Source organism: Notothenia coriiceps, unplaced genomic scaffold, assembly GCF_000735185.1.
Source record: "Notothenia coriiceps isolate Sejong01 unplaced genomic scaffold, NC01 NC01_scaffold00002058, whole genome shotgun sequence".
NCBI classification, from domain to species: Eukaryota; Metazoa; Chordata; class Actinopteri; order Perciformes; family Nototheniidae; genus Notothenia; species Notothenia coriiceps.
In genome coordinates, this window is record NW_011334759.1 from 13,090 (window position 1) to 27,896 (window position 14,807).

The following is a 14,807-nucleotide window of genomic DNA, read 5'->3' on the forward strand; positions in this document are numbered from 1 at the left end:
TTAGAAGTTTTAAACATAATATTAAACCACACCACACAAACACCCAGGGAGAAACTCAACCTCTGTGACATCCACTTTCCTTACGAAGTTCCTTTATCTGGGTTTGTGACCTACAGAAAGGTCAGCGGTTATACACAAAAGCCTTTCTGTCACTAGAATTGCCCCTTTAGCGACGTCATGGGTTTTCGGAGCAGAGACAAGTTTCTGACATTTTCAACACCAAACATGTCGTTAATGTGTTTAGTGAACTACAGCAATCTTAAAGCCTCCACATTATTTATATCACACTTTATCAGTAGAAAAATGGAGGAAATTTCTTTTTTAATGCAGTATTTTCTGATTTATGGCGCAACACAAAGATATTTCGCTCTGTGCAAACCTTTGACTCTAATATGTCAACAACATGAAACAAGAATATGAACCTGGCTTTATCCAATGTTCACACAAGAGTTCTACATCCTGACACATCCTTCATCTACTGTATCAACTGAAAGAGGACCAGAAACACATTAAAAATATAATAAAATGTGGAGACTTTGGGATATTTATCTCCCATTCTTTTACTTTTCTGGCATTTTACAGACCAGACATGTCGTTGATGTCACTGTTTACAAAACTACCACTTTTTCTGAAAAATGCATAAAATGATGCAATATATGTTAAATACATGGTTTATACATGTAATTACTGGGGTTCAATTTCTTCTGATTAACTCATTTGGGCGTGCACATTTGCCGCGCGCAAACCTACCTCTTTTGGATTTGGAAAGGTTGGCATGTATGCATGAGTCTGCTCGACCTGCTGGAGTCTTTGTAGTCCATATGTGACCTGCTCCATTGAAATCAGTCGCATTGACCCGAAGACACATTTTGAGTTGTATACAATGTTGGAAAGAGGATATTCCTAGCTTTCTAATGATATCAGGATTGTTTTTGTACTCCAAATATTAAGCAAAATGTCACATTATATTATGACTGTCACCGAGTCATCATTTTGAGAAAAACACCTTAAAAGTTTCCTCTTCTCTGGAATCCATCGATCTGATTGATTATTAGCGGAGCAAATGATCAAAATACTACAGAGGGAAGATATTTTCGTTTGGATTACTTGTCTGGGGGAAGCTTCCGAGTGTGTGTGTATACGTTTGTTTGTGTAATTTAGCATTTGTGTGTATTGTGTTTGTTTCCCGGGGAAAACGAGAAACACCAGCTGTTGTTATGCCTGCTGTGACATTAAGTTACTCCGTTCTCCACTTGTAATTATGCCGTTACAAGCTTGAAAGTTGTATTTATCAGCCAATACTTTGTTTATTTGAAGTCAGATGAAAACAAACTGTAACGGACCCTGCCGTGTTATCTATGATTACTATACGCCTTACATTCATAATTTCAGCCGGAGGGAGGGGGATTTAGCAACATGTAGTTCTCCATGTCCACTTGTTGCTGATGGTTGTGGTAGAGGAGCTGTAGATTTGGGTGAGCAGCAGAGGTGGGGAGAGGCAGGGCTCTGGCTGTTTCGGCGGCCTCTGTTTCTCTTTTTCTCCCTCCCCGAGGCGAGCGTGTGCTCCTGCTGTAAAAAGCAGGTGCACCGCACCCACTGCTACTAACTCTGAGCCTGGCTCCCGAGCAGGACGTTCAATCTCCCCTGTAGTCCACCAGCAGAAGAAAAACACCCAGCTCTCCGCCTCTTCCAAGGGACAAGGGAACCGTGCGGCAGAGTTTCCTTTTTAGATTTTGTTTTCGCTGTTCAACATGTCTGTCGAAGTTTAAATCTTCTTCCAACAAGAATGGCACATATGGACTGCAGGGCAACCCAAAAAACGTAAACCCTCCGGCCAGCAGGGAGGCATAAAAAAGTTGAAAGAGAGCACTTTTGGCTACTGAGCCAAGAAGGTGTTTCCCCCCGGGACATTTTGTCAGTCAGTGCACTCCACACAAACTGACAGCAGCAGATTCTCTGTGGTTTGGTAAGTGGTGATGGAGTAGTCTTTCTGCAATATGTGAACTCAATAAAAAGCCTAAAAGGTACCTCAGTGAACGGCCAAATGTTGTGTCACGGTAAATGTTGCGGCCGCAAGGTATTATGGGACAGCTTTTTCGCCTTTCCTTTGGTAAAGGAAGTTCCAGTGTTTCCTAAACTAAAGGAGAATATAAAGGAATTTCAAAGCTCCTTTCCTATCATCTAGAGAATTCGAACAGCTCTTATCATGGCTGACACTGAGGTACTTCCTGGTCATTTCATTCGTTAGGAACCTTCTTAAGCTAAACTGACAATTAAAATGCAACAACCTTAGCTTAGAAGAATTACTAATGAATCACTAACCCACCCCATAGGCAGCATGGTTGTGTCAATCAGCCTACAAGTTCTTGTTGATAAAGTTATATGACATGTCCAACGCTATTCACAAACTTCAATTAATAAGGGTTCAAATTGCAGAATATTCCAATACACAGGCATCTATTTACAAAAATGATCCTGCTTCAGCCAAAATCATACCCAATCCTTGCTAAAATAAATTGTACTCAATGCAAAGTTCTATGAGAAATAGATATTTTTATTTAAAAGTGAACATGACATCAGCTGTCAGGGATCAGTTTAATTTCCTGTCAGCTCATTTAGAGTAGCAGGGTGTAAACAAAGACATGTTTATGGAATACATGCAAGAAGCTAGAAACTGCTCCTTGCCAAGAGTTTTTCAAATGTATTTTAATGTGGTGGTCAAATTTGAAATTGGAGGTCATTCGGAGCCTCAGACTCATCTGCAAAAACAGTTTCTCTCAGAATAACCTCCCAGACTTCATAGCATGTACTTTCCTGGATTAAAAACTCTTATTTACCGTCGTTTAAATGAAGCTTACATGATGTAGACTGAATATTTTGTAAGGCCTGTTCAGGTCTGGTTGTTTCCATTTCTAATGTAAAGCCCTTTTCCCTTCTGATAAAAAACCCTTTAACGTCCAGCTCTTGTATTCAGTGGGAAATGTCATAATCGGTAGGTTGAAGCAAATGTTCACAATGGTCAAATGGTGGTACTGCTTCTGTGTCAGTCTTTGACGTCATTGGGACAAACAATTCTCATTGACTTACCTTGTGAAAGAAACGTCTGTAAATCAGTGTTTGGGATTTGTTTTGGGTAAATGGACTGCCCACTTGAATATACATTAACTAAATCAATAGTTCCTAAAGGTTGTGTAACAAGCAAAAAAAATGAGTTATTTTCCCTCTCCAATCATTTGCCTGAGCCATGGAGCTTTGGATAGGAGGCGGGGCTCAAAGAAAACACAAGTGAGCGTGCTTTTTTGGTTCAGATACGGGCACAACATTTTGGCTTCATAAGCTACTGAATAACTTTCATAGGATGGAACGGGGACCTGCCTCCAAAACTGTATCAACTTGTCTTTATACATCCATGATTGGTAATGTTTTTAGTTTTCTTCAGTAAAAGTGTAATATGATACAAGCTTGACTTAAGAAGGGATTGTGATTTTCTTATTGATGTCTGCATCATCGATTTAAACAGTCTCGGTTTCTACCCGTCCCGTTTCCAAAACACCATATTAGAGGCGGCACTAGGAATAACCATAGCATAAGTCATGTGGTTTCAAATTAAATCACATAAGAGCGGATGTAGCCTTAGGTGTAACTTTACATGAGCGTAATCTTTTCTCTTCTCTTGGTTTTAACCTCTTGTGGTTTTGCTCTGGCTTGGACAGATGTTGTTTGAAGAATATACATTTCAAGCCTTTTTTAACCTTGACCAAATACTGCTAAATTGAGCCAGATACAGATGTAGCACTCCAGATAGGACTCACATGGGTGTTTCCCAGTCAAAAGCCCAGCGGATCCCAGTGGCTGGGGGCGTTGCCAATTTCCCCCCTTTGTTCAATTACAGGATTTAACCATGAGATGGCGCTTCATTCACAAATACACAAAAACAACTGGGTGTTGTAGAACTTAGTCTGTTTGCAATGTTTGCAGCTCTGCAGTTGTGTTTGCTGAATACTGTAGCATTTAATCACTTATTTGTTATGGTTTACGCAGGCTACTATAATGAAAAAACATCAATGTTTTAGATCAAATAAAGTATATAGTTTGCTTTATGCAGTATATTTTTTGTAATATTGTTGGGGTGCTTTGACACAGTAGTGAGAGTGAAAAACAGGATAGCAAAGATTAATAAAATCAAAAATAAGATGAGCGATAAAAATAAAAATAATAATAATGAGAAACTATAAAATAAGAAATGAATAAAACTAAAATATAATTATCATATCATATATTCTAATGTATTGTATTATTAAGTAATATATACATTAACCCCATTATAGCAGATGCCACATTGAATGGATGAACACATGTATGCATCAATAAGTACAACAGAGTATTTGTAAATACAAGTTGTAACAATACTTATATGTATGTAATATTAACCCTTTGGAGTCGACCGTCACGCCGGCGTGATCAGATCACATGACCTGTTCAAGCCGGTGCCGCATAAAAACAACAGTCAGGACAACATTGCCGTGTGTTTCTGTCGAAAGTACTGGCTTGAAACGATATGCCAGTCTTTGTTTCATGCAAAAAGACCCAGTAAACACGGAGATACGATGATATAAAGTTAATACATTTCAAAAGTATGAGAAATGGAAGCACATATTTGAATATCTTCGCCGTATTTTATCATTTTACGAAACGGAAAATACTGGAAACTGTAGATCCTGCTCAACAGGATGTATTTACCAGGGAAGGGGTGAGGTAATCAGGTAAACGGAGTGATAGCGAGACAAAGCGAGACGAAAAGAGACGAAGAGGGACGGCGGGAACCGAAGAGAGACGGCAGGAAATGGAGAGAGACGAAGATATACATATTATTGTACATAATGTGTATATATAATAACATAATGATTAATTTCAGATGATAATACTTTTCAGGGTTAGGTCCGGTCTGACAGCGCTTAGCTCTCTGCTGCAGAGAAGATCACTGCTCTAAACAAAGTCAAAAATCCTACATCCAAACGGAATAAATATAATAAATTATTATTAATACGTTAAGTCTTGTTCATTGTTTTTCACTTTTATTAAATGTTTGATATTTACGGTGGAAATGGTGGACTATCGGACAGCACACATTCATATATTGTCACTCACACATTCATGCATTTTGTTCTCATATTCATATATTTTAATGCTCATATTTATACATTTTGCTCTCATGCAGATTCATTCAATGTTTACATTTAATATTAAGACAATGAAGACAATATATGTATGCAAGAGAAGAATGGCTTATTATATTTACAGCTCTTAATAACATTCATTTTCTGGACTCAATAGGCTTGTTTGAGACAAGCAGACCTGCGCAGTTGCGATCAACGTCTCGCTAGTGCGTTGCATGATGGTTAGTAATTTTGTCCGACTTGCTCTGGAGGCTCGCCTACATGAGACGTTGAAATCTCGCGGGACAAAGACGCCCGCAGCCTTGAGAGCGAGGTGCGGCGAGGCGGCGCAGTTCCACTCCACGGGCTGCGGAAGCAAAATGCTTGATGGGAAACGACTCGCTGGTATCTCGAGCTGAGCGCTCATTGGTGGTTTTTACCACGTGCTGATGATGAAACTCTCCAATTGGCTCGGCAAAAGTTTGTTGTTGTTTTGTGTCAGTTTTACGTCGCCCCTTCCATTAACATTTTTTATCATCATGAAATTAATATCTATATATTTTATACTATACTTGCACTGCTTACCGTTTTCATACTTTATATATCTTGGCATATTCATACACACTATTCATACTGCTCACAGGCTGCTGTGTATATTCATACCCCTCACTGTTTATTCATCATTTAATTCATTCTATATTTTATTCTGTAGATTGTGTACATTACTTTTCACTTTACTGCTTGTTGCACTCCTGGTTGGAAGCTAAACTGCATTTCGTTGTCTCAGTACCTGTAATATGTGCAATAACAATAGAGTTGAATCTAATCTTGTGCAGGAACAAATGTATTTACTTAGTACATATCTGACATTAACGATTAAACGTGTGTGCATTCTTTATAAATGCAAACCTAGTTAAGCCGACTCCGGAGGTGGCGGTATGCACCTTAAAGTTGTTTGCAATCCGCCAAAAAAACGAGAGAAGAAGAAGAAGAAGAAGAAGAAGAAGAAGAAGAAGAAGAAGAAGAAGAAGAAGAAGAAGAAGACTCAGAGCTGTCCGACTTCAGGCGATCTTTTTGAGACCTCCCCCGGCTGCGATCGGCTATTCTCGTCTACTTTNATGTACTTTATCTACTACAAGTAGTTTGTTTGAATGTAATAATTATGTTGTTGTTTGTGGAATCATTTATTGAGAAATGAATCTGAATTTTTCGATCTGTTACGATTACAATCTGAAGCAATATAAAAATCACTCCCATTAACTGAGTTTTAAACATCAGCATATCTGGTCATAGTCTGGTAATTACCTGCTAACGGAAACTCTGCTACACAATTCTTATTATTATTATTGAAACATGACCGGTAAGTTTAAAATTTGTCCGCTAAAATATATTCTGTCCGGACATTTGACCGGCGAGAAAAAATCCTAGCGGAAACCCTGAACCACGTATATCTAAGTCGTCTCCGATAGCTAGCTCCGATGCTGATAAGGCACCGGAAAACGGCTGTTCTATCTTTAACTAACCCCCCAAAATATACACACAAGATCAACGTAATCTGCTTAGGGAGGCAACTAACAGCGTGGCTTCTAACACCAGCTTCTCGTCGTATTACTTATTTCAGGCACTAAAACGTTGCATGTCCGACCGCCAGGATATCAAACGGAGTGTGTAGTGCAGTAGGTGTTGGTAGGCTGGTAGAGCCCCAGAGCAGGATCTCAACCTGGAGGAGAAACCCTGTGTCGTTGGGAGACTCCCTGGTTTAGGGCAGCTTCAGGACCCACAATCCCTAAACCCCTCTTTTGAACCCTAATTATGCCAATTATAATAATGTAAAATCAAGCATAGCCAGAGTCAAACACTGATATCACAGCTGTGATATTACAACACAAGCAAAGCACATATTTCAGCATCAATCAAAACCACATCAACCACAGTCACCAATATGAAACTACAGCTTAACTTTAGCAGGGTTTCTATTTCCCTTGAACAATTTGAAGTCCAAATTATCAAACTTCTGTCAACCTTTTCCAAGGAAGGGTGTTCTTACCTTACTCGAAGACCAAGCAGATACCTTTAGAGACCACCAGAGAGACCAGGAATTGGGTCGAAGTGTACAAAGCACAAACCGGTTTTATTGGGTTTTTACACAAATAGAGGATTACAAGATACAAAAATGCAAAAGAAAACTGTAAAGGTTTTACAAAGACACAAGGTCAAAGTACGAAAGCATAGGCTCCCAAGATAACCCCGAAAAATCTCCAACCTAAGGCCCAGGGCCCAAAAGCCAAGACCCAAAAAGCCTAAAAAGACCCCATTTCTCTTCACTCATCATCTGTTATAGTCTCTTCCCTCCTCCCTCTCTGCATCAGGTAGTTTCCCCTTTCCTATCTTTGAGTGAGAAGGAGGTCACATAGGTTCAACTCTTACTTAATGAATAATTAAAATGTCGAGTTAAAATTAAACAAATGAAGACTATAGTAATGATATGCAATTTTAATAAAAGTGAATAATAACATTTTTCATGAAAGTTACTTAGATTTATTTTAACTTCAATTTAAAATATGCAAACTTTATACTTTAATTTATTAACAGAAACAAACTTAACAAAACTGTCTCTATTGTCTCTAAGATTTTGTTGGTCCAGGATGTTGGTTAAAGTCTTAACGCAGTTCACCTGCATCCTGTGCGCATTGTCTTGGTGTAGTAATTCTAGAACCCCGAAGGCAGGAGAGACTGAAAAGAGTGAAGGGAAGCTTATAAAAGTTAACAGCATTTAATTACACAAAAGATGCGGTGGTGTACAAATGAAATTTGCAAGCGGAGACACTCTCCCCATCTGTTGGTCAGGTCAGGAGAGGAAGAGATCGATTCTTGGCTTGTCCTTCCTGTTGTCATCTGAGGTCTTCTCCTATTGGCCGGCGTCGTGGGGGGCAGGTCCAATGTAATTCCTGCCTTTTTCTGTTGCTAAATTACATAATTCTGGTGTCTGTGGTTATTTAAACATTCCTTAATAAACGCGATTTCAGCGTCAATAAATGAGTGTTAAACCCTGTGTGTTTAGGGTACAACATCACGCCATTTCACCTTCAATTCACGGTTTGAAAACGTAGCATTTCGCCACATGCTAATGATAACCGGAAATGAAGAATTTTCAATAAATAGAATAAAACTGATTTAAATTAAATACAGTGTATTTAATTCAAAATTACGCCATATCAACATTGATTTTCATTTCTAACATTGGTCAACCGTTGTAACCACTCTCAAGATGTCAAAAACCACAAGGCCGTCCTAGAATTTTGGTGGAAACTTTATGCTTTGCTTCCACATTCTAAAATGCACAATCAGCATAGGTCAAAAGTTCAAGATGTTCTCTCTGGTTTCATATGTCTAGTAAGACATTATTGAGAAATGCTTCCTTTCCATCAAACCAAACTAAAGCCAATTTTAGTATTTTTTTATTATTATTATCAAAGTTTAATAGGGGTAGTAGATGTAGGTGAGGTCTGTCACGGCCATTTAAACAGCAGATCTGTCAACAGCATACAAACAAAAAATGAAGTCCAAAAGGCAATAACTAAACTCAATAAAGTTAAGCTATGTAATAGAAGAAAACAAAACTACCTCTCTGCAATCACCTTGTGTGGAAGAATGTTTCCTTAAGCCCTCACTTATTAGAAAAATGTTTACTTTCACAGGTTTTTGATATACCACACTGGATATTTGAGGGCCTCGACCAGCTAAATTACGTACAAGGTAGGAAATGGTATTACATTAAACAATTTAAAGAAAGCTCTTCTTCCTCTCTGCATTTAAGATCTTATTTTTATAAAGTACATTTTGTGACATCTCTTTCTTAAATTTGTCTACAGTGATGGAGAGACTTAGTCTGTATCACACTGTCTTAAGGATCGACGGTGAGTGATAAAATAACATCTTAGTCTTTAATAATAATACATTGAATTCATTACTTTAATTTGGCTTTTGCATTTTGTCTGTATTTATGTCTGTGCAGTTCCTGAGCGTGAAACATACAGCAAACTCAAACAAAACGAGATCTTTCCTCAGCTCGGTGAGTAATACCGAAGAGATTAAGTCTTGCCATGAACAAGAAGTGCAATCTGTGTTTCTGATGTTTCTTTACCTCATCTTTGCAGGCAGTCACTTCCTGGTCATTTACCCCAGCTGTACCAAAGAGGTTCCTCTCACAAGAAAGGGATATGTGTGTCTGCTTTGTGAGAGGAGGTTGTTCGGTGATGAATGTTACGCTCATGTGTTCAGTTTTGACCATGTGGAAACATTTCTAGTAAGTATCTTTCGTCAAACTTCTTCCTGCATTATTTGTCTTAATGTTGATTGCTTGGTGCTCTTATCGTTGCCAAGTACTTGCCATTTTTCGGATCGATAGGCAAAGTCATGACGGGTCAAATACAAGCATTGTGTCTGCAACCAGTTCAATTGTTAAACTGATTTTTCTTTTTTTTTGGATTGTTTAAATTGGGGTTTGCCATACAACAACAATGCTGGAAACATTTTTTTTATTTCATGCGCTGTAAACCACTCAGCTACTGAGGGGTCAATCATTCCATTCTGCCTCATCCAGACCACATCATAAACAAAAAGATAATATAAATATAAGATAACTTACTTGTGTGTCCACATTTACATGTTGTCAAACATGTGTAGCAAGAGAATGACTAAACTAAACATGTGTGTATATGCACATTGTGTGTCTGTGTGTGTAGGAGAGTTTCCATCCAGGCTCCACGGATTCGAGCACTGATGCAGAGACGTTGATGGACTTGGCAAAACAGGCGGGGCGCATTCACCCCATATCATGTGTACAGGTAGTCTATACAGGAAATGTAATTTCTGCGTGAAGAACTACTCTAGCCTTTCACTTATTCTCTTGTCTCCATATTCTCTGCCTTTTTAAAGGTTATATGTATGGAGAGGCCAATCTGGGATTCGTGCTCTTACTCTACCAGTGAGTATTTTTAGTGCAAACTCTGTTGCAAATTGGCATCTGTGACTGTGATTTATTTTAACAAATATTACTCTATTTTATTCCAGCATTAAAACTCCTGGCAGGTAGAAAGTGGACCGTTTGTCAAGCAGTGCTTACAGCCCCAATTATACCTGGAAAGAAGCTGAGTAAGTCTAGCCAAATAAAAATGTTGAGTCATGGCACTGTTTTGAGTTCAATATCACCCTAGTACCTGTAGCGCTATGAAAACATTATCTTTGCAGTATTTGAGGTCTGGGTTCCGATGTTTTTTTCTTTTCATATTTTATTGGTTAGAGTTGAAAAATAAATCTTGAGACCATTTTGCTTCTTAGAAAACCGCCAATAATAATCTTTTCACCTCATTCACTTTGTTTTAATTTGACAGTTTAGTTATATCGAGTGGATACTGGATTAAAACAAAGTCAATAATTCTAATCAAATGCGTACTTGATGTCATGTATGTTTTGTTTTTAAGTCCCCAGAGAATCTCTGAAAGCTGTGGCCACAAAACAAGTGACAGACAGCAGCCAGAAGAATGGAAGGATGATGGGGTGTTGTGAGAACACAACAAGTGAAAAGTCTACAGACCAGAATGAGATGACCCTGAAAACGATCCCAGTAGAAGTTGGTTCTGAAATCACCAATACACTATTTGCAAAAAATGGACAAAGTGTGGAAAAGGGAAACAAGGACATTCCTACACCAAGTGAAAAAGAATCAAAGAAGAGAAAAGTGTTTTCAAGAGATGATTTGGAGGAGATAAAGACTGACGGTAGTGAGACATGCCAGAAACCAAGTAGGGAGACTCCAGAAACCTGCAAAAAAACAGACAAAAATGATGAAACGGAGAGGGTAAAAGAGAGGAACAAAAGTGGCAAAGAAATCCTGAAACGGAAGAGGATAATCTCACAGGAGGATCCTTGTCCTGTTCAGGATGTGAAGCAAGTAAAGAAACAGAAAAAAGGAATCCTCTCCTCCAAAAAAGACTCGTCAGAATCTCAAATGCAGGTTACTGCCACAAACCGGGGAGAAAGTGGCAAACCAGGTCAGGGGCCAGCAAACGATGAAAGTATGTTAATGCTGTATTTTGGTTTGTGTAAGATTTACCTCAGTGTTTTTAATAAAATATCTCGGTCCGTGGTTGTTATAGGGTCTTCAAACGTGAACTGCCAACAAAAAAAACAGCTGTGGCAGTTTCTCAAAAAGAAGACTCGACACACTGTGATTGGTCAGTGCCTTTTTAAAAACATTTAAAGAGATTGCTTTTTAATGATGGAGGAAATTGAGAGAGAAAGCACTTTTAACTATATACTTTTTGATACAATTTGTTTACATTTACCTGATCATTCAATAAGAACATATGTTAAAGGTGAACAATGTATCTTCTAGGCCTGAGTGGACTTGTTGAACTCCAATGTGATGAGCGTGACCCCATCTACCTGTGTGACTGCTGCTCTCTGAAGATCCCCGAGAAGGAAATCATCAGCCATGTTTCTGGAATCTACCACCAGAAGTTGTATCTGATGGTGAGTAAATGTTTAAACACTTTATGGGACGGTCTTGTATGCTATGTGTCATTCTTAAAATCCAGCCAGTCAAATTCTCATTATGTACATAAATGCATACAAAGTTAGATGAATTGATTGGGCACTTCAAGAGGCTAGTTATTTTCCCTCAGGATTTCACCTTTTCCTAATATCAGTTTTTTTATATGTGCATATACCATGTGAATATTGCTCTAATTGCCCCTGTGGGTTCATCTAGAGAGGGTGTGGCTGTGCTGTCTTGATTGCCTTGATTGCAGTAACTCAGGGCACCTGGGTCTGGTGCCCTGCAGCTATTTTAGGCCCCGGCCCCACGAGGACGCATACGGCTAAACGCATAGGATTAACGCAAACGCAATTGCAAAAAAGCTTCCGTCCACACGCAATATTCACCGGATAGTGTCTGTCCACACGAGACAGCTCCGTTTAGCTCCAACCGCTGGAGAAGCTGCAGTACATATGCAGGAGCCTGTACAGGCTCCTGCATATGTACTGCAGCTTCTCCAGCGGTTGGAGCTAAACGGAGCTGTCTCGTGTGGACAGACACTATCCGGTGAATATTGCGTGTGGACGGANACTTTATTGTTATTGCACATATTACAGATACTGAGACAACGAAATGCAGTTTAAATTCTAACCAGGAGTGCAACAAGCAGTAAAGTGATAAGAATAAAAGATAGAATTAATTGAATGATGAACAAACAGTGAGGGGTATGAATACACTAGATATACACAGCAGCCTGTGAGCAGTATGAACAGTGTGCATTAATATGCTAAGATATATAAAGTATGAAAACGGGAAGCAGTGCAAGTATAGTATAAAAATATATAGATATTAATTTCATGATGATAAACATTGTGGAATAAACAAATGACCAGATCGTTCACCAGCCACCCACCCCCCATGTTGATGTGAACTCTTTGTTTAAAACGAATTGGCCATCGGAATGTGTGGAGGAATTCCCCCAAGGGGGATGGTCGCATTCCACAGCTCTCCCCCCCAGCCAAGACACACATTGAGTCCAGAAAATGAATGTTATTAAGAGCTGTAAATATAATAAGCCATTCTTCTCTTGCATACATATATTGTCTTCAGACATGCATATATTATGTTTAATATTAAATGTAAACATTGAATGAATCTGCATGAGAGCAAAATGTATAAATATGAGCATAAAAATATATGAATATGAGAACAAAATGCATGAATGTGTGAGTGACAATATATGAATGTGTGCTGTCCGATAGTCCACAATTTCCACCGGAAATATCAAACATTTAATAAAAGTGAAAAACAATGAACAAGACTTAACCTATTAATAATAATTTATTATATTTATTCCGTTTGGATGTAGGATTTTTGACTTTGTTTAGAGCAGTGATCTTCTCTGCAGCAGAGAGCCAAGCGCTGTCAGACCGGACCTAACCCTGAAAAGTATTATCATCTGAAATTAATCATTATGTTATTATATACACATTATGTACAATAATATGTATATCTTCGTCTCTCTCCATTTCCTGCCGTCTCTCTTCGGTTCCCGCCGTCCCTCTTCGTCTCTTTTCGTTTCGCTTCGTATCACTCCGTTTACCTGATTACCTCACCCCTTCCCTGGTAAATACATCCTGTTGAGCAGGATCTACAGTTTCCAGTATTTTCCGTTTCGTAAAATGATAAAATACGGCGAAGATATTAAAATATGTGCTTCCATTTCTCATACTTTTGAAATGTATTAACTTTATATCATCGTATCTCCGTGTTTACTGGGTCTTTTTGCATGAAACAAAGATGGCATATCGTTTTCAAGCCAGTACGTTCGACAGAACACACGGCCAATGTTGTCCTGACTGTGGTCTTTATGCGGCACGGGCTTGAACATCATGTGATCTGATCACACGTCCTGATCACGCCGGCGTGTGACGGTCGACTCCAAAGGGGTTTTTTATTACGGTCAGCAGTATAGAGTATTGTTAAACTTTTTTAGACCAATGATGTGCTTGTATTATGACTGCATAAAGGTGTTCGTGCGCAGTCGAGTGGGCGATGTGCTTGATGTGGTGTGTTGTGCGTGGTAGGTTACTTGCGAAGTGAGAATTTTCCATATAGTATATAGTATATGATGATGTATTATNGTTCCACAATGTTTATCATCATGAAATTAATATCTATATATTTTATACTATACTTGCACTGCTTCCCGTTTTCATACTTTATATATCTTAGCATATTCATACACACTGTTCATACTGCTCACAGGCTGCTGTGTATATCTAGTGTATTCATACCCCTCACTGTTTGTTCATCATTCAATTCATTCTATCTTTTATTCTGTAGATTGTGTACATTACTTTTCACTTTACTGCTTGTTGCACTCCTGGTTAGAAAATAAACTGCATTTCGTTGTCTCAGTATCTGTAATATGTGCAATAACAATAAAGTTGAATCTAATCTTGAGCAGGAACAAATGTATTTACTTAGTACATATCTGACATTAACGATTAAACACATGTGTGCATTCTATATATGCAAACCGAGTCAAGCCGACTCCGGAGGTGGCGGCATGCACCTTAAAGTTGTTTGCAATCCGCCAAAAAACTGAGAGAAGAAGCCGAAGCCGACTCGGAGCTGTCCGACTTCAGGCGATCTTTTTGAGACCTCCCCCGGCTGCGATCGGCTATTCTCGTCTACTTTCGAGGCGAGCCGCAACGCGTCTCAAACAAGCCTAGTGTATGTCCACACGAGACAGCTCCGTTTAGCTCCAACCGCTGGATAAGCTGCAGTACATATGCAGGAGCCTGTACGTGGCGCTGTAACTTCCTCCACAAAAGCAGCGAAAAGGCATGGTTGTCATGGTTGCCCGTGGGGGCCGAGGGAACCTGGCAGAGTTTTTCGCCAGTCAACGTGTATTAAAGTTTAAATCTTCCGGACAAAATTATAAAAGTGCCGGTCAAAGGGCTTCTTTGTTATTTATTGAGCTTTAAAAGAAATTAATAACGAATCCATATAATAATAAAATACACGGAGCCTCTCTTTTTCCTCCCTCTCTTCTGACAGCGTCAGTGTCTGTCTCATGCAGCAGCTGATCCAGTAATGAGTGACCC

At 39.0% G+C, this 14,807-nt stretch overlaps 1 protein-coding gene across 1 annotated transcript in view; it reads left to right on the forward strand.

Moving 5' to 3' along the window:
* The window catches only part of LOC104965329 (uncharacterized), a 32,866-nt gene that overhangs the window by 2,494 nt on the left and 15,565 nt on the right, over window positions 1–14,807 (forward strand). Inside the window, exons 10-20 of the mRNA XM_010794290.1 lie at window positions 8,218–8,252; window positions 8,855–8,912; window positions 9,029–9,073; window positions 9,172–9,228; window positions 9,314–9,462; window positions 9,902–10,003; window positions 10,095–10,143; window positions 10,230–10,310; window positions 10,640–11,209; window positions 11,315–11,392; window positions 11,554–11,690. Coding sequence (XP_010792592.1) covers window positions 8,218–8,252; window positions 8,855–8,912; window positions 9,029–9,073; window positions 9,172–9,228; window positions 9,314–9,462; window positions 9,902–10,003; window positions 10,095–10,143; window positions 10,230–10,310; window positions 10,640–11,209; window positions 11,315–11,392; window positions 11,554–11,690 — 1,361 coding nt within the window. The remainder of the gene's footprint in view (window positions 1–8,217; window positions 8,253–8,854; window positions 8,913–9,028; window positions 9,074–9,171; window positions 9,229–9,313; window positions 9,463–9,901; window positions 10,004–10,094; window positions 10,144–10,229; window positions 10,311–10,639; window positions 11,210–11,314; window positions 11,393–11,553; window positions 11,691–14,807) is intronic.